This window comes from Lithobates pipiens, unplaced genomic scaffold (genome assembly GCF_037356315.1).
Source record: "Lithobates pipiens isolate NorthernLeopardFrog02 unplaced genomic scaffold, aLitPip1_a1.2 Scaffold_19, whole genome shotgun sequence".
NCBI classification, from domain to species: domain Eukaryota; kingdom Metazoa; phylum Chordata; class Amphibia; order Anura; family Ranidae; genus Lithobates; species Lithobates pipiens.
In genome coordinates, this window is record NW_027507764.1 from 331,196,498 (window position 1) to 331,217,062 (window position 20,565).

The window sequence follows — 20,565 nt, forward strand, 5'->3', positions numbered from 1 at the left end:
CAATAAATAAACTTCATGCAGTGGTGTAAGATGGTACATGAAGTTTATTTATTGACAGGAATCTGTGAATAATTGAAGTGGCAGTGTAGGCGGAGCCCCGACCGCCATGTTGTATTTGAAAAGTGACAGAGGACTGTGTCTGTGTTCCAACTCCAGAATGAATGAAAGCAAGTAAACATTCATTGATGGGCACTGGCAGGCTGCATTGATGGGCGCTGGTAGGCTGCATTTATGGGCGCTGGTAGGCTGCATTTGATGGGCGCTGTTTGGCTGCATTTGATGGGCGCTGGTGAGACTGCATTGATGGGTGCTGGTGAGGCTGCATTGATGGGTGCTGGTGAGACTGCATTTGATGGGCGCTGGTGGGCTGCATTTGATGGGTGCTTCATTAAAAATGAGGGGTATACATGGGCAGGGCAAAGGGGCTGGAGTCAGGAGTGGATCCAGGAGGGTGACAAAATTAGGTTTCGCCTAGGGTGTCAAAAATCTTTGCACCAGCCCCGTGCCTGCTCACCTCTGAATGTTAACCCCACTACAGAGTCACACATGCTTGTAGTAATTCCTGACCTGCTAAAGAAGCTCATTACAGAGCGTAACACTTATAGGTGCGAGGTGCCGCCATTCAGGACGTTTTTCTCCATTTTCATCAATATTAATGTTTTTCACATTTGTATGTGAGTATTTTATCACTGAGTTAAGTTTTATTAAATGTTATTAGCAGAGAGCCCTATGGTTTGCCTTTGTTTTATATGGCTACACATGACTGAATGAGATCCCGGGAGGAGGTCTGAGCTGTCTAGATGCACTGTGATGAGGACTTGTGTTCCAGAGGTATTCTGAGAGATAGTTCACCAGCCATGTGTGACTCTGTAGTGGGGTCCATACCGTGAGAACCTAGGAGGAGGTCTGTCTTGTCCAGGAACACCAGGAGGAGAAAGGGTTTCCCCGAGACATTTTGAGAGCAGGGCTGTCTTTCTGAGTGGGCACACGTCGGCATAGCCCAGGGCCCCCAGATGCACATGGGGCTCCATCAGGGCCGATCAGAACTACAGCGAAGCTATTGGAATTGCCTCCGCTCTGCTCACCGTCACACAAACACACACAGCTCCGCCTCCTCCTAACCCCGCGCCTGTGATAGGCAGAATGTGGGTCCAATGCTGGGATGTGTTCTGTCTATCACAGACATGGAGTTAGGAGGAGGTGGGGCTGTGTGTGATGTGAACAGAGCGGAGGCAAGTTCATATAAACTGTAACAGCGTGCTATCTTCTCTGTGATCTCAGGCTCTCCTCTTCCTTCCTCTTCCACAGTGAGTCTGCAATGGGGGCACAGTGAGGCTGCAAGGGGCCCAGCGAGTCTGCAATGGGGGCACAGTGAGTCTGCAAGGGGCACTGTGAGTCTGCAAGGGGCACAGTGAGTCTGCAAGGGGCACAGTGAGTCTGCAAGGGGCACAGTGAGGCTACAATGGGGGCATGGTGAGGCTGCAAGGGGCACAGTGAGGCTGCAATGGGGGCACAGGAAGGCTGCAATGTTGGCACAGTGAGGCTGCAAGGGGCACAGTGAGGCTGCAACATTGGGCACAGTGAGGCTGCAATGTTGGGCACAGTGAGGCCGCAATGGTGGGCACAGTGAGTCTGCAATGGGGGCACAATGAGGCTGCAAGGGGCACAGTGTGGCTGCAATTGGGGCACAGTGAGGTTGCAATGGGGGCATGATGAGGCTGCAATGGGGGCAAAGTTAGACTGCAAGGGGCACAGTGAGCCTGAAATGGGGGCATGGTGAGGCTGCAATGTTGGCACAGTGAGCCTGCAATGGGCACACTAAGGCTGGAAAAGGGGCACAGTGAGGCTGCAATGGGGGCACAGTGAGGCTGTAAGGGGCATAGTGAACCTGCAATGGGAGCATGATGAGGCTGCAATGTTGGCACAGTGAGGCTGCAATGTTGGGCACAGTGAAGCTGCAATGTTGGACACGGTGAGGCTGCAATGTTGGGCACAGTGAGGAATTATACTTTTTTTTTCAATATTTGGACTTGATTTATGAGTTTTTCATTGCTCTACACTATATTTATCATATTTTGTTTATCACCTATTCAGACTCACAAGTGGATACACTCTAAGTGGTGTGGGCAGCAATCACATAAAGCCTATTAGTAGGCTATTATATTGATTATTTTATTTTAATTTTCACAATCACATTGCAAAGGTGAACTTGTCCTTTAAAGCAAATTATCTACTTGAGAGTACCCTAGAGGTAAGCTTAAGATACATATTATGCCCTGTACACACGATCAGACTTTCCGCCAACAAAACCGTGGATTTTTTTTCAAAGGATGTTGGCTCAAACTTGTCTTGCATTCACACGGTCACACAAATGTTGCCCAACAATTACGAACGTGGGAACATGGTGAACTACAAGGCATTCGACAAGCCGATATAAAGGAAGTTCAATAGCCAGTGCGGCTCCTTCTGCTTGATTTCGAGCATGTGTGAACTTTTGTGCGTCGGACTTGTGTACACACGATCGGAAATTCCGACAACAAAGTTTTGTTTGCGGAAAATTTGAGAACCTGCTATCAAAAATTTGTTGGCGGAAGGTCCGACAGCGAATGTTTAATGGAGCATACACGACAATTTTGACAACAAGCTCACATCCAACATTTCCTGTCGGAAAATCCGACCGTGTGTACGCAGCATTAGATCCTGTTTACACTAGCTGCATTCTAAAACTTTTCATCCTAGCATGCGGGCTGGTGCCTCTTTTTTACAGGTGGTGAGGGGGTGATGCAATGCTCTGATTCAGTATATCACACTGTTTACATGTTTTTACTTTAATGGGAGTGCACAAAGTTACACTATACACAAGTCTCTGCAGTGCAGCATGTTCCATTGCACTGCGGTGACATGTGACACTGTCCAAATTCACAGCAAAAAAATTAAGCACTTTTCATCACCTCACATCACACCAACATTGCATTATGAACAAGGACAACAAAAACAATTGAAGGGCTTACAGTAATAATGAGGCATCTCCAGTTTTACTAACTTCTAGCAAACTAATAACTGTACTTTTTTTGTGTGCGATTCAGCACTGTTAGCATACCGAAATATCTTTTTTTATAAAGCAGGGTGAATTTTTAATCTTGAAGCTGCCTTGTTCTTCCATCCAACATTCTAAACAGGCAACACCATCTGTTGAGGAACCTGAGAACTAATACCCATCAATTGAAAGAGCAGATTTTCTTTACCAAAAAAGTGAGAAAAATAAAGTGCGGAGCTGTTTCCTTTCTGCAGTATAATCTTTTCTATGTGTGTTTGCATTGAATGGTGATGCAGAAGAACGCCAGTCACTGCATATAATGTGAACATGCCCTTATAGTGAATGTAAACCCAAACTGGGTAACATTTTATCTTCACTGTGTCTGCAAAGACCACGGGCCTTTTTTTTTTTTTTTTTTTTTTTTTTTTTTTTATAAAATACTGTTTCCATCTTTTTTTATCTTTAGAGCAATGTCTGCAATATTGCATACTAAAACACAAGAAGTTAATAACTGGTTACATGTTTTGAGACGCATTATAGGTGTTGCAGTCACTGGTGATCAACCAAGGCATTTGTGTAGATGTACAACAAACCAGCAAGGAGTCATGATTCTGATCCCTAGGGGTTGATTTACTAAAACTGGAAAGTGCAAAATCTGGCACATCTGTCCATGGTAGCCAATTAGTTTCTAACTTCAGCTTGTTCAATTAAGCTTTGATGAAAAAAACTGGAAGCTGATTGGTTTCTATGCAGTGAGGCACCAGAGTTTGCACGCTCCAGTTTTATTAAATCAGGCCCTAGAGATCAGAATCTTGACTCATAATCAACTCACTGGTGTGAAGTACTGCTCAAGAGAAAAGGACCTAAGTGGAAATACCCTTCTTTGAGAAATGTATGTCATGTTATATCAGATATCAACCTTGACAGTAAAAGTCAAGTTTGGCTATGTTTCTTCTGCCTCACAGTGCTTCCTACCATTCATTGAGGCCACCCAAAACAAAAAAGGTCAACATGTTACTTTTACAGCATTTATCAAGATTTGCATATAACTTCAGCTGCATATAACTGTGTGCTGATGATTTTGTACACGCAGTTTCCTCTGAATGTAACCTCAGCTCAAGCATTCCCATCGTATGTTAGTTAGAATAACTCAGATTTGTTTAAGACTGATTTATTTTAAAGTTGTTCTTTAGGCAGATTTCTCTTTCCCCCAACAGATACATAACCTACCCCACCTACCCCTACCCATCACTCTATAACTAACTGGCTGAAAAAAAGCTACCTAAAAGAATAAAATATTCACCTAAATCCAACAGATACATAACCTACCCAACCTACTCCTACCCATCTCTCTCTAACTAACTGGCTGAAAAAACCTACCTAAAAGTCTAAAATATTCACCTAAATCCAACAGATACATAACCTACCCCACCTACCCCTACCCATCTCTCTCTAACTGGCTGAAAAAAACCTACCTAAAAGTCTAAAATATTCACCTAAATCCATAGAAACATAATGTATTGGGTCCTAAGTCTGTCCCTGTTGCTGCCTGGGTGGAATGCAATTTTTCTAATTGGCTGTCCTGCACCATGTCCTCCATGTCCTCTCAGGTTCCAGAAGATTGCAAAGCTGGGTAGAGACTGCAGTGCTGGATCACCACCCCCCAGCTTCCATAAGCAGGGCTGGTGGGAGGCACGAATATCAGAGTTAGATGAGCAAATATCGCTTTAGAAGGGTTTTTTTTTTATTATGTTTTTTCTTCTATGTTTAAACTAAAAGATTATGAATAGGTGGTAGAAATGTAAATGTAATTTACTTATGTGTGCATAATTTGGCAGTTGAAAGTTTCCGTAAACTTGAAATAGTGGTCACAAGACTGGCATAGAAATGCATTCTCAAGTGAAAATTCATATTTATGTAGTAGGCAGACATCTCTGGCATAAGTGTTAACACAACAGTAACAGTAACAGTACTGATCAATTGCCAAATGCAATCTTGGCGATCAGTTCTTGTCCCAAGATCAGTCAGCCATATAGCAATCCACCAGATCACCTATCCACAGTATGCAGGAGTAGCTTTAATTAATGGAAATACACAGCTTATTAAAAAGCAATAGTGAATTACAGTTATGAAACAACCTGTGTGTCTTGGACTGTGGACTTTGCATTCCTACACTGGTAAGTTTAATATTGAATTAGAATATAATGATGATTCTTCTGTGGTTTGCAGAAGAAACATAATCTAAATTCAAGGTCTGGTTATTAAGAGAGAAAAATAGGGAATTTATAAGAAATGTATTGCTTCTACAGCTTGACATTATTTAATAATATAGCATAATAATCATAATCACAATACTAGGTCGACCTTCAAATATCATGAAATTAGAATGTGCTGAAAAAAAATATTTACAAGTGTAAGTCCCTGTACAATTAGTGGAGGAGCTCAATAACGACTGTCTTGTCATTTCAAATAAAGCAAAGCAGAAGTACCATATAAGTCAGTTGGTAAGATTGGAAAATAACTGCCATAGTAAAAAATGTATTTTAAAGCAGAACTATATACACCTTGGCTCCAGCAATGCGGCATCCCAGTATTGCCCAGCTGCTGGCATCTTCGAGCAGCCTGCTTCCGTGACTTGATCGCTGCCAACTTTGGCTGAACAATGCATTTCTGTAAAGTTGAACTCCAGGCAAACAGTTAAATACACAGATGAAATACATATAAGAGACCTCTTTTACCCGCCAAAAGATTTATATTTCTGTCCCTCCATTTCTATGACCTACACTGGGCCGCCATACAGCACAGCCTTGTATGGTGGGGCAAAAGACCTGAGTATTTTTTCTTTAGTTAAGGAACACTTACAGGTCTTGTCTCTCCACCAGCCTGTGGCAGTAAAAGTAGAAATATGAGATGGGTGTGCTCATCTCTCTTCACTCTACTATCTTCTCCTAAGAGCATGTACCTTGGATTTATGAGCACTGCAGCACAAATGGCCAGCTGCTTGTGCTGCCTCCCTGTCCCAGATTTTGATACCAAGTCAATTGCAGATGATTGCACTGCTTGCAATTAAAATCATGCATTTATTTATTTATTTGTTGTTACTTAAAATTTTGTGTAAAATTATTGTAATATTTTGCATTAAGAAACAAAACAAAATATTGGCTCTTGTAAGCTAAAATTAAATAATGTGGACTATATGTAACAGATTTTAATACTTTTTACAGATATTCTATTGACAGAAACAGTGATCCTGGGAGATATTTCTATGTTGACATTACTACAGGAGCATTGATGACAGCAAGGCCTTTGGATAGGGAAGAACTGGCATGGCATAATATCACAATTTTAGCAATGGAAATGAGTAAGTATATTATGTGTAAAATGCTTTTTACTCTTTCCAAGTCTATAATAAACTAAAAACTGTTTTGGCTGAAGTTGTGTTTTAATTTGTTTACATTTTATGGAACATTAATTTTCAGATTCTCAAAACTTGTCTGGTTGCGTTTAGCTCTGAACTTTTGGCACCAAAAATCTCAGCACATGAATTTCTGGCTAAAGTAATTTTATTTCATGTGTTATACACTCATCACATCAACAAACGTATGACCCACGTATTAACCTTTAACCTTAAAGTTATCCACGTTTTTTACAAAAATTGTTGACAAGTAGGTTGAAGACAGCTATGTATGCTCAGCGCAGTGTACAGTGATGGCATTTCAAAGATGCTGGGAAGAAGTAACTCCCATGCACATGTGTTGACATTACGTCATCTTTAGCTGACCAATAAGAAGAAAGTAGACATTTGAAGAAGACCATAAGATGGCAGCAGCAACAATGAAGAGAAAGGGGGAACATAGATGCCATGTTGCAGGAAGCCTTTTGGGAGTACACATAATGAGCAAATATTCTGTGCATATTTTCACATTATGACAAAAGCACCTGGGGCCCCAAAAGACAAAAGATCCATTTTAATTCCGACCTATCATATAATTTATTACAGGTACTTGTATAGCACCATCAATTTACACAGCACTTTACATATTTTTTGTACATGCACATCAGTCCCTGCCCTTAAGGGGCTTAGAATATGAGTTCCCTAACTCACATTCATATATATACATACTAAGGCCAATTTAGACAGGAGTCAACTAACCTACCAGCATGTCTTTGTGGTGTGGGAGGAAACCAGAGTACCCGGAGGAAACCCATACTGGCACAGGGAGAACAAGCAAACTCTAGACAGGTAGTGCTGTATTTGGAATTCGATCTAACAACCCCAGTGCTGCCAGTTGGAAATACTAACCACTTAGCCACTGTGCTACCCATGGAATGGAAGGAAATTCCTAAAGCTAACCCTAATCCTTGAGTTAAAATATCAATGCTATATTTAAAAAGCTGTAAGAACTATAAAAATTATACCAACAACAATGTTCGTGCCCCTTTAAAACTAACCAAACGAATAACAACAAAAACCCATGCCAATTGTCTCTGCAAATATCAAACAGTCCATTTTGTGCTAATCACTCATTTTTGATGTTATCCATACATTGTCATTTTTCTAAAAACCCACCATGAAAATTTTTAGGAGATTTTTTTTCTAACATCTAAATTGTAATTTACATTACAAATCTGTGATTTACTTGCATTTATTGCACAGAGCTAAGGACATCATTTACATTCAGATTTTTTCATTCTTTCAGATAATCCAGCACAGATTGGAAGTGTTCCGGTTACAATAAAAGTACTAGATGTCAATGATAATGCTCCAGTATTCACAAAATTCTATGAAACCTTTATGTGTGAAAATGCTAAAGTTGGACAGGTAAGAATTGTTTTTTAACCCAACATCAGCTGGGTTGAAAAAAGCTCACTACAAACTGTATGGACCAAAGAAAGTAGATATTATTGGGATATTACTCAAAGTAACACAGCTGTTATCCACTTCATATATTGTTGCATTGTTAAAGCTAAACTGTAAGCAGCAGATGTGAAAGAGTCCCACTTTATCCAGTTACATATCTATTATGAAACCTTTAGAATGAATCTCTATTGCAGCACATTCTAGCAATATTTGGGTTCCTCAATCTCCCCAAGATCCAGTGAGCAAGATGAGTTACATTATCTTGGCTTAGGTGAGCATGCCAGAAGTCTGGGTTTGATTTGAGTATTTTCCACATTCTGCTCCTAATTTTTTTTTTATATGTGTATAAACTAGCTTTTATTTTTGTATTTTTAGAACACGACCTTTCATTTTAATGCATGGACCAATTGAAGCTGCTGTTTCTTCCAATAAACTATACAATGTTTTGGTTAGCTCTCATCAGAGCTTTAACTAAAGTGAATAATCAGGGATAGATCAGTGTTCTGTCTCTAGGAGCAGAAAGCTAAACCTTCTTGTCCCAATAACTTCAGATACCATATTTCTTTGATCTTAGTTTTATTAGAACAAGCCAGGTGAAACTACAAAATAACAGAAATAGACCTCAATAAGTACAATATTGCATACAATACAGCATACATTGCAGAAACAATGCTATACAATATAGGATCAGATAGTAAAAACATAATTTTTAAGTTCTCTAAGGGGTGATGGTGATGGATTGAGAAAGACATGTCTTGCTTCCTGCAATGTCTTGTAAAAATGGTAACTGGTTCACTTCCTGTGAAAATTCGGAATTCTACCCAGAATTCCCTTCCTTAACTACACATAGTAACTCTAAATGAACAGAACAACTGCAGCAATACCAAAAAGGAACGCTAGATGGAGCCTGCACACCACTTATGATTGTCCTATGTAAATTACACACTTTTCATGTAATTTTAACAACACAGGTACAAATAGTCAGTATAAATCTCCGATGGACAGAACTGTCAGGGACCTAGCTATGCTGTGTGACTTCAATTTTCACTGGGTAATATTGGTGGTTTTGGCCCTGTGAAAATTTATTTCTGCAATAGTTGAGGTCATCAGTTAAAAATGGTAGCCTGTAAGTTATTTTTTAGAATTTTGCCATTAAAAAAAAATCTTTTAAGTTTGATAGATTTCTTGCCATTACGACCTATTTCCACTGCCCTCAACTCAGGCCTTGTTTGAAACAGAGGGGTCAGCTTGTGCACAATCAGTATTGATTATAACAGACTCATTACTGCCTACTGCCTGCTTAAAGCATCTTATAGTTGCTTCAGGTGTTCACAGATCAATATAATGAAGCACGTTATGTTCTTATTAACACTGCCTGAATAAATTGATGGAGTTGACGGGCAGAAACAGTGATTATGATTAATCTTTACTTCCCCAGTATATGATTTGTCTTCTATTATATATTAGACAAGTTTCTCCTTTCAGGTTTGAGAATTTGCACTTGTACTTTTCCCACTGACAATTATTAAAGGACTTGTAAAGGCAGAAGGTTTTTTATTTTAATGCATTCTATGCATTAAGATAAAAGGCTTGTTTGTATCAGCCCCCTTCAGCTCCCCCTAATACTTACCTGAGCCCCTCTCTATCCAGCGATGTCCACGAATCCCTCAGCCATTCAGAACTCTCCCTCTTGATTGGCTGAGACCCAGCAGCGTCACCATTGGCTGTCAATCAAAGTCAGTTAGCCAATCAGAGGAGAGAGAGAGAGAGAGAGAGCGGGCCAAACAAAAGCTCTGTGACTGAATGGACACACAGAGCTTCAGCTCGGCTCGGGTGCCCCCATTGCAACAGGAGAGAAGGGCCAGGAGCAGCAAATAGGCACCAGAAAGGAGGAGGAACCAGACTGCTCTGTGCAAAACCAACTGCATAGAACAGGTAAGTGTAAGCCCTTATACACACGGTCAGACATTCAGATGGAGAGTGTCCGATCGGACCATGTTTTCGGATAATCTATCTGTGTGTGGGCTCCATCGGACTGTTTCCGTCGGAATATCCGACGGACAAAGTTTTAGAGCTGGGCTATAAAACTTTCCAACAACATGATCCGATCAGACTTTGTCCGATTGTGTGTAAAGAATTTCCGATCGGACAAAGTGCCACGCATGCTCAGATCAAATTCCTAGACTAAAACTATTGGCTACTAGCCTGAACGTAGTCCCGTCATAATGAAATAACGTCATCACGTTACGTACGATCGGATTTTCCGACAACGTTGTCCGACCGTGTGTATGCAACACAAGTTTCGGACGAAATCCATCGGACTAAATCCAACAGATTTTGTTGTCGGAATGTCTGACCGTGTGCACAAGGGCTTACATGTTTTTTATTTTAAAAAAAATAGACTTTACAATCACTTTAAGGGCTCATGCAAACGGACACATGGTAAAAAAAAAAGGGGACGGGGGGCTGGTCTCGTGGGTGGGCGGGTACAGTCCATTGTCAGAAGCCAAAATGAATGACAGGCTGAAATATGCAGCAGTAGTATGCAGCTACGGTATGCACATCCGAGCAGTACTTGTATACAAGCCCATATGTGTACAAGGATATGTGTGTGCATTTAATCAGCTCATTAAACCCATATAATTTGTACTATTATGTATATACTATGTAACAGGTTACTAAAGCAACCTAGTCACAAATTACAATGGAATACCAAACTATAGAGATGATTTTTGCAGGGTCTTGTAATATAGTGGAAAAAGAGTGGGTAGGTGGATACCTAGATAGCATGCCATTTAACCACTTGCTTACTGGGCACTTAAACCCCCCTCAGTCCCAGACCAATTTTCAGCTTTCAGCGCTGATGCACTTTGAGTGACAATTACGCGGTCATACAACACTGTACCCAAATGAAATTTTTATCATTTTTTTCCCACAAATAGAGCTTTCTTTTGGTGGTATTTAGTTACAGCTCGGAGTTTTATTTTTTGCTAAACAAACAAAAAAAGATGCAAAAAAAAAAATCATGTTTTAATAGTTTGTTATAAAATTTTGCAAACGGGTCATTTTTCTCCTTCATTGAAGTGCGCTGATTAGGCGGCACTGATAGGCTGCATTGGTGGGCACTGATGGGCTGCATTGGTGGGCACTGATGGGCTGCATTGGTGGGCACTGATAGGCTGCACTGGTGGGCACTGATAGGCATAGTTAAGGCGGCACTAATAGGCACAGATAAGGCAGCACCGATGGGCACAGATAAGGCGGCACTGATGGGCAAAGATGGGCACAGATAAGATGGCACGGATGGGTGGCACGGATAAGTGGCACGGATGGGTGGCACGGATGGGCACTGATAGGTACCACAGATAGATGGGACTGATGGGCACTGATAGGTGGCACTGATAGGTGGCTCTGATAGGTGGCACTGCTGGGCACTGATGGGCGGCACTGCTGGGCACTGATGGGCGGCACTGCTGGGCACTGATGGGCGGCACTGGGGTGCAGCACCTTTGAGGCAGATTTTGGGTGGCACTGTGGGTGGCACTGTGGGTGGCACTGTGGGTGGCACTGTGGGCACTGCTGGGTGGCACTGTGGGCACTGCTGGGTGGCACTGTGGGCATTATGGGCACTGCTGGGTGGCACTGACAGGGGGGCACTTACTTTATTTCAGGATGGCACTGCGGGTGGCAGGTGGGCACTGGCAGGGGGCAGGTGTCCGCTTGAATTGCTGGCCGTGATCGGGACTGATGTCCCGAACACGGCCGCCGGCGATCAGCTTTTTTTTTTTCTCCTCGCGCTGTCAGCGCGAGGAGGAATACTAGCCGATTACCGGCTCCGTTTTATCACATGATCAGCTGTCATTGGCTGACAGCTGATCACGTGATAAGGGGTCGGGATCGACCCCTTACACGGATCGGTGATCAGGCGAGTCTCACGGACTCGCCGATCACAGAGCGCGCCGCGCGCGCCCCTCAGGGGGCGCGCAGGCCGCTCGTAACCGGGACTACGTCAATAGACGTAGTCCCGGCAATCTAGGTCCGCGCTAATGCCGTCATTCGGCAATAGCGCGGATCCCAAGTGGTTAACTTGCATAAAGTAAAGCAATAAAAATGAAAATGTGATTAGTCCTTTTAGTAATTTATGGTGCTGGCCATCAAAGAAGTAAAAGGAAATGCTGTATGAACCATTAAATACACTGTTGAAATACATATAAGTTTGCTGTTTGCTCTTTTTCTAAATAATTATGTATATATAATCTTATTTACACGTATTCTTCACACTACACAATTAAACGGGTGATATTCTTATTTTTTGGTTTGATAATTCATTGCTAGTTCAGCAATGCCTTTCTTCACCTTTCTTCTTTCTTCTGTCTCATTTGACAGTTAATCAGCATCATCAACTCTGTACAATAATCAGTAAGTTGACCCATGACAGTAAAGTTGACCCAGGAAGTAGCAGAACATAATCTTACTGACTAGTGAGTGTGACTAGTGAAGTGAATGTATTATTAGCATGATTGGACAGAATCAAAAATACTTTGGTAATTTTAAAATGCCAATCCTCTTTTTTTTTTAGTTTTTACTAAGCAACTGATACAGAATACAATTCACTGTCGAATTCCACATATATTGTTCCATAAGGGAATGCTTACTTTATAACAGTATAGTACAAACACATTAGTTTGAAAACAAAAAGTGGTTGAGGGTAATCGGTTAAAGATATACTCAACTCATATGTACATAAGACTATGCATCTTAGTAAAGTGAGTGAAAAAGTAGGCCTACCCAAAAAGCATACCTCTGCTCCATGCACCGGAGAATGTAGACAACACAGAAAGTGCATTTTGTGAAAGGGCGAATATTTTGACATTAAATAAGTGTTGTCAAGAAAATAAAAAGACATGCAAATTAATAGAAAGATCTATTTAAAGACTAAAGATTTTGGCCAGGCTGGTCTCCCACGCACAGGATAAACGACCCCACATGTATGTTTCAGTGAATTAGAGTGTCCATACAGAGTCAATGAGAATTTCCCCAAGACAATTCGAAATCCATGGGTCCTACACTTTTTAGCCAATACCCTTTTTTTCTAGTCTAAGAGTTTGTAATAGTTTGTAATTAGCCACTGTTTCATTATTTCATTTAAAAAATGACACTAAGAATTAATAGAATAAGCATATGTACCAAGTGTGAGCAGAATTACTTAATAGCTGCAAAAGAAAATTTAAAGTATAACTAAGGAGCAAAAACCACTGTCAGGTTTTTATTTCTGTCCTTTATTGCTGTCCTGAGCACTATTGTTTTTGGAGTATTGGAGCACTTATTAATTCAAGAGCAATGTGTTGGAAATCAAATTGAAGAATGATTAATCACAGCAATACATGAACTTTTATGTTTTTTATGAATATTGATTATTTATGCACATTTGATTATATATCGATGTATTTATTCATTGTACTGTTTATTTATTCACGGTATTGTTTCATTGTCTATTAATTGACCCATTTATGGTTTTATTTATTTATTTATGTTATGGTTTAATTGTCCAGTTAGCACCCTTTATACACTTTTTTTCATGGTTTATTAGTTTTAGTTTACACTAATTTCAAGAGCAGCACTGGTACACAGACTGGTATTTAATTGGTGCCACATCCCCTATTTTTATTCACATACAGTACAGTAGATAATAATAATATTCAGATTTAGCATCCTGTATTGCATGCTTTAGCCATAGGAATGGTTTTTAGTCACAGCCTAACCCCCCATATACTCTATGACTGCATTACCCAAAGGTTGTTTTGCCAAAGGCCGATAGCGTGGTAACACAAACATGAAAAGAAGATAAAAGGCAAACAAGTTTAATAGAAACATATTTGATTACATGAAAAATTACAGTAAAGTTTGATTACAATAAAAATCACGAGCTGTAACGACAAATATGAAAGTTTAGATTTTGCACTACACCTTTTATAAAATGAAGCCTTTTTTCTCTTATGTTAGAATCTTCTGGATTTCTAAATGAAGCAACCCTTCATCAGTGGTAGAATAAATGATTCATAAACTCCCATAAAATTAAAGCTTAATTGAGTTACTCAAATGTAATGTTGATGTTTTCCTATGACCTTCCAACGTTTTACTGAATGACAGTTAATTTTCCTTTGAATTGTGACTGTCTGTTATGTATTATATACTTCAAACAGCTTAAGCTTCTTTAACAAAGGCATTTAATAGAGTTCAGTTATCAGTAATTTCACCTGTTCTATTCTTCATTTACATTTCAGCTGATTCAGACTTTGAGTGCAATAGACCAAGATGATCCTCAAGAAGGCCAACATATATCCTACAGCCTGCCTCCAGAGGGAGCCAGCAACCCAAATTTTACATTAAGGGATAACCAAGGTATCTATACTAAAGACTGGATTTATGTGTAGGATTGTCCTTATTAAGATTATAAAACCAACACATTTGCACTAGACTGCATTGTACTAAGCATTTTAAAATTTTAGTTTGATTGGTCAAGGGTTGGAATTCATATCAGATTTCTATTGACGTTGGAGACCTTAATGAGGAAAGTTTGATCCCCTCATCTTTTATCCATGTGACACCAATACGAGAAATGAGGGGTGTCACATAACAGAGGGGCACAAACAACCATAAAAACATTGTCATAGGTTTCCCTTCCCGGTTTAATTGTCGTCTCTGTCTCCAATGGAAAGATTTCCAAACATTTTTGGTTACTGGGAGTGAAAGTGAGAGGAAATTTCCATCCTGGGGACACAGATAGCAATAAAAACCTAAACACAAGAACTAGGAACAAACAGGGTATTGGATTCAGATTTTAAAGAGCCACTGAAACCGTAACTGAGCACGTTGTCTATGCTTTGGCAGCACTTCACAAAACGGGGGCATCCCTTAGTAACAGGGAAAGAACCCAGAGTTGAGAATCCACATATATACAGTCCAATGAGGGTGTCAAACAAACATTCAGGAGTCTAAAGTTTTTAATGATAACATTGATTTATAAAAGGAGAAAGAATACTGCTCTGAGGGGCAAGTACAATATGCCCCCTCATGGAAAAGGCAAACACTTCCTTGAAGTCCTGATCCTGGTGCTGGAGTTGTGAAGAGTTGGGCCATAATCGGACTGCCACAGTTGCCCAAATTGTAAAGAACCTGTTAAACTAGTATGTTCCATTATTAGGAGGCAAGTATTGGGGCAGCAAGAGGAAATGACTTCCCATTTAAGAACTAAAGATGTGATGGCCGACTGTCCCAGTGGCAGCTTGTGCTTAAAAATTTTTGGGGGTGCAAACAAACTGAAAAATACTGAAACCCCCCCATCAATTGCAGCCTCACTGTGCCCATCAATTGCAGCCTCACTGTGTCCATCAAATGCAGCCACTGTGCCCATCAAACGCAGCCACTGTGCCCATCATATGCAGCCACTGTGCCCATCATATCATATATGCAATGATTTTTATTTGGCACTTTTACTGAAATACTGTACTTGGATTTTTCAGTTCAGGTGAACCTGCCTCTCTAATGATTCCCTATTTTGTTGTGAACAGGAGTACTTGGTAGAAATTGAAACATTATTCCCCACAGTAGCTGGGTCTTTCAGAGAAGCTGTATGCTATTAGGTTTCTGTCAGGTTGGCTGCATGCCAGTTCTGACAGTGGAGGGCCACAAATATGACTAACCGGGTGTGGCCTCTCTGAGCTGCAGAGAGAGGGAATATGAGGAACCTATCCTACCTGGGTGTGTCCAGGAACCCCAGGAGTTGTAGGAAGTAGAGTTAAAGGGATTCATGCCTGCATTTGATTATAGTGAGTAAATGAGCACTCAGCTACACAGCCACATGTTACCCTGACTGAGCCACAGAGACATTGTTGTGAAGATTCAGTGTTTGTGAATTTTCATACTCAGACAATGTGTTGTAATATTCTGCTGTGTATGCATGTTCTTTGGCATCCTGAACCTGTTTTGCATTATTGTTTCCAACTTTGTACCTGTTTAGTAAACTGCAAGTTACTCCCTGTCTGATTAATTGGCTGATTATATATTCTGTTATACAAGTAACATGTTAGCACATGTCTGCAAATCAAAAAACTGGGAATGAAATGCCCTATAGCAGTGATGGTGAACCTTGGCACCCTAAATGTTTTGGAACTACATTTCCTACGATTCTCAATTACACTACAGAGTGCATGAGCATCATGGGAAATGAGGTTCCAAAACATCTGGGGTGCCAAGGTTCGCCTTCACTGCCCTATAGTAACCTCCCCCATCAGACATAAGTAGAGACTTGTAAACAGCTGCTGTTACTAGTCAAAGTTGGTGTAGAAAAGCATCATACAACTTAAAATGTAATGTTTAGCTGATGTTATTTACTGGCTAGATATATTTAGTTTACAAGCTTTAAATCTTTTACATTTGCTTTAGAGAGGCAGCATGTAGGGTTGCTTTTCCGCATCCTTCTTTATAACAGACTTTGTATTTTTCTGACAAGTCAAGAAACAGGAAATTGGCAGCAGTCCTTTAAAGTACACTCCTCTTTTGAGCTAAAGGATACATTCACCCATACATAGCATGTCTCCCTTTTTAAAATCATATATACTTTTCTTTTAACTTCTGTACTATTTAGATTCCTGAACCATTGCCCAGAAGAGAATGGCGTAGACCAGGGGTGTCAAACTGAAGGCCCTTCAGCTGTTGCGAAACTACCAGTCCCATCATGCCTCTGCCTGTGGAAGTCATGCTTTTAACTGTCAGCCTTGCAATGCCTCATGGGACTTGTAGTTCTACAACAGCTGGAGGGACACCTGTGGCATAGTTCATAGGTCTCTGGCAGGTCTATGGAATAGGGCAGAGACCTGTGACATGTCTGCACACATGCATGACCGCCCCCCCCCCCCCCCACACACACACACACACACACACACGCACACTCGCACACACGCGCAGAAAGCCACAGGTCCCTGCAAATCTATTGGACCTGTGGTTTGTCTGCAAATGCACTAGGGTTGCCAGCTCATCCCTTTCAAGTCGAACACATATTCATTACACATGTTCTGTGGCTGATTAAGATGGTAATTAAATGCACGTAATGCCTTATGTGAATTAAATTAGCCTCAGAACCTATGTAATTAATATGTGTTTAGTTTTAAAGAGATGAAGTGGCAACCCTAGCATGCACGGGATCTTGTCCCAAGATGGTGGCACAGGAGCAGAGCGTCCAGGGACAATTTTGTTTGCCAGGAAGCTGGACTCACTCACTGGTGAGTATGTTCTTTTTCTTTATTTTGTCATCAGGGCATGGAAAAGTAGTTGAAGCTAGGAATGTGATCTTACTTTTTAAATGAAAAAAAGCCTATTTGTGTGGGGTAGCTAACTAAACATATAAAAAGCTTGCCAGTTACCATGGTCCCAGTATACTATCAAAACAAACCATATATTATTTCTGTTACCGTTTTCACCTTCGTCGTCTAGGGCCATGTACATACAGTTTTCAGCTTGTATAAGAAAAGCATGTACAGCAAGTTTTTACAAAGCATGTGCAAAGCTTTCAACAAGCTTCAAGCTATTTTCTTGAAGTTTTCCAGGGATGTTGAACACTGTTGAACACTGATCTTAAAAGGACTAAACAAGCTGTGGCCTTCTTCAGGCTTTTAACTTGTTTGAAGTATTATTCAAGCTTTATAAAAGCCTGTTGAAGTTGGCTAACAGCATAGCAGGCAAAGCATCTATGATCTGTGTGGCCAACAAAAAGTTGTACCTGTGTATCTGTAATTATATTTCTGTGCTACGGGGAGTTTTTTTTTATCATATCCAAGACATAAAAAATAAAAAAATAAAACAATACCCACTGTGTGCCTATGAATGAATATGAATACAAATATATATATATATATATATATATATATATATATATATATCAACAACTAATGAACTAAATTATAAAAATACGTGACCAACACCAACAATCAAAAAAAGAAAAACAATACATTGGTGCCCTTTACTTAGATACATAACTGAATCCTATAGTGATACAAAATGTTAAATAAAGATATGAACAAAGTGCCCACTTCAATCTTTCATAGCTCAGATCTTTACTCACCAGAGTAAAAAGAGAAGGCAAACAAGCTCAAGCTGTCTCATAAGGAATCCTCCTCTGTCAGCATAGATGGCTGCTTGGGACTCCAGACTGCAGTGTCTCCCCTCCTCAATAGAGCTGTCAATCAAGGACTCATTTTCTGCCTATGTGGATGGCTGTTCCAAACTCCAAAAGCGGATGATTGGTCCACAGAAATAAAATTCTCACATAGTGTATAACATTTATTTAATTCATTTATTAAAATTATTTAAGTAATTTTTTAAAAACTACTGTAATCCTCTTGATGTAGTCGCCATAGAGACAAATCACATTGAGGCAGAGTGACAGTGTGGGCAGAAGTACTTGGAGTACTCTGAGCCAGCTTCCAGTAGTCCCAGTACACACACAGCGAGCAGGATGATAATTCCTGTGTACACAGTGCTTTTAGTTTACCGGGGGTCAGGCCAGATTTATGCCTATATGCCTCGATGTCTGCTTTTATTCACTTACTACTTGTGAGTTGTTTTAATGATGCATTATACATACCTGGTGGACAGCTTGGGAAGACAGAAATCCCTGGCAGTGCTGCTAGAGGAATAGCTGTGATGTCCCTGGTCCTGCTCAGGTTCTATCCATGTAATCCATGTCCTTAGTCTGCTTGTCTTCAACAAACTGCAGGCTTTCTTGTGCATTGTCTTTTGTCTCCTTCTGGGATGACAGCCGTGCAGACCAATTTGGTGCAATGTGCGGCGAGTGGTCTGACCACTGACAGGCTGATACCCCCCACCCCTTCAACCTCAACCTCCAATCCTATATATTTATTTCCCGATGACAACCTCTGCATATGACCCTAAGCATGTGAATTTAGCTTTGCTCATGGTGAGGCCTGTTCTGAATGGAACCTGTCCTGTAAAACCTCTGTATGGTCTTGGCCACCATGCAGCTCAGTTTGAGGGTCTTGGCAATCTTCTTATAGCCTAGGCCAACTTTAGGTAGAGCAACACTTCTTTTTTTCATATCCTCAGAGAGTTCTTTGCCAAGAGGTGCCATGTTGAACTTCCAGTGACCAGTATGAGAGAGTGAGAGCGATAACACCAAATGTAACACACCTGCTCCCCATTCACACCTGAGACCTTGTAATGAGTCACATGAAACCTGGCTGGGAAAATGGCTAATTGGGCCCAATTTGGATATTTTCACTTAGGGGTGTACTCAATTTTGTTGCCAGTGGTTTAGATATTAATGGCTGTGTGTTGAGTTATTTTGAGGGGACAGGAAATGTACACTGTTATACAAGCTGTACACTCACTACTTTACATTATAGCAAAGTTCCATTTCTTCAGTGTTGTCACATAAAAAAAGATAGAATAAAATATTTATAAAAATGTGAAGGGTGTACTCACTTTTGTGAGATACTGTATGTATGTGTGTGTGCATTTATATAAATGTGTGTGTTTATATACGTGTGTGTGTGTGTGTATGTGTGTATATATATATATATATATATATATATATATATATATATATATATATATATATATATATATATATTGTATTGTTGTATTGTATTATAAACTCTCTTATTTTATTATAACTGTATTGTCTCCCTTTTATATTGTAAAGCTCTGCATAAACTATTGGCACTATATAAATCCTGTATAATAATAATAATCTATTCATTGTTTATTCATTTGTGTTAATACTTTAGTAAAATTTGTAACTATTGTTTCTTTGTAATTAAGCATTATACAATAAACAACTAGGTTTCAACTGCTAAAAAATGTGTCTTTTTATCTGCACAGATAACACTGCTTGGATCTTAACCAGGAAATCTGGCTTCAAACAGTCTGAACAGAGCATGTTTTACATCCCCGTCTTAGTATTAGACAATGGGAGGCCCATGCTGAGCAGTACTGGTACTCTAACAATACAAGTTTGCAGCTGTGATGAAGATGGTGACATAATGTCCTGCAGCGCTGAACCATATACATTACCCATAAGCCTCAGCAGAGGGGCATTAATTGCAATTCTTGCCTGCATATTTGTGTTATTAGGTAAGATACTGTAACAAAATATTACTCTGAATTGAAACACTTGAAAATATCAGGTCATATATGAGAGACCTAACTTTATTGTACAAAGAACATATAGAAATATTTTATATAAATCATATATAAAGCATACAGTCAACTTTAATTCTAATCCCTCATAAAATGTTTACTTTTTCTTCAGATCTCTGTAGCCATAGGTGCTTAACCACTTCACGCAAATCGCCATAGCTGTAAGTCAGTACTTTGATGCAAAATACCATTGTTATGGCAGCAGCTAGCCGCCATAACACCGGTATTTTCAGAAACGGTCCGTGGTTCGCTTTCAAATAAAAGTGGTCTCAGCAGTGGATGCGCCGCAAGATCACTTTTATCAGAGGCAGGAGAGATCCCCCCTCCCACCGCACTCCGGCCATCTCCGCAGCTTACCAGAGCCATCGGTAGAGGCAGAGACGATCGCGTCTACTCCCCTCACCGCCTGAATGCCGAGTGAGGGGAAGATGGCCCCCAATCGGTTCCATAG

At 40.3% G+C, this 20,565-nt stretch overlaps 1 protein-coding gene across 2 annotated transcripts in view; it reads left to right on the top strand.

Annotated features, from left to right (window-relative positions):
* CDH20 (cadherin 20) overlaps nt 1-20,565 on the top strand; it is a 545,380-nt gene that overhangs the window by 520,216 nt on the left and 4,599 nt on the right. For both annotated transcript variants that reach the window (XM_077492049.1, XM_077492048.1), the window contains 4 exons: nt 6,262-6,398; nt 7,738-7,859; nt 14,183-14,300; nt 19,797-20,048. In XM_077492049.1, coding sequence (XP_077348175.1) covers nt 6,262-6,398; nt 7,738-7,859; nt 14,183-14,300; nt 19,797-20,048 — 629 coding nt within the window. The remainder of the gene's footprint in view (nt 1-6,261; nt 6,399-7,737; nt 7,860-14,182; nt 14,301-19,796; nt 20,049-20,565) is intronic.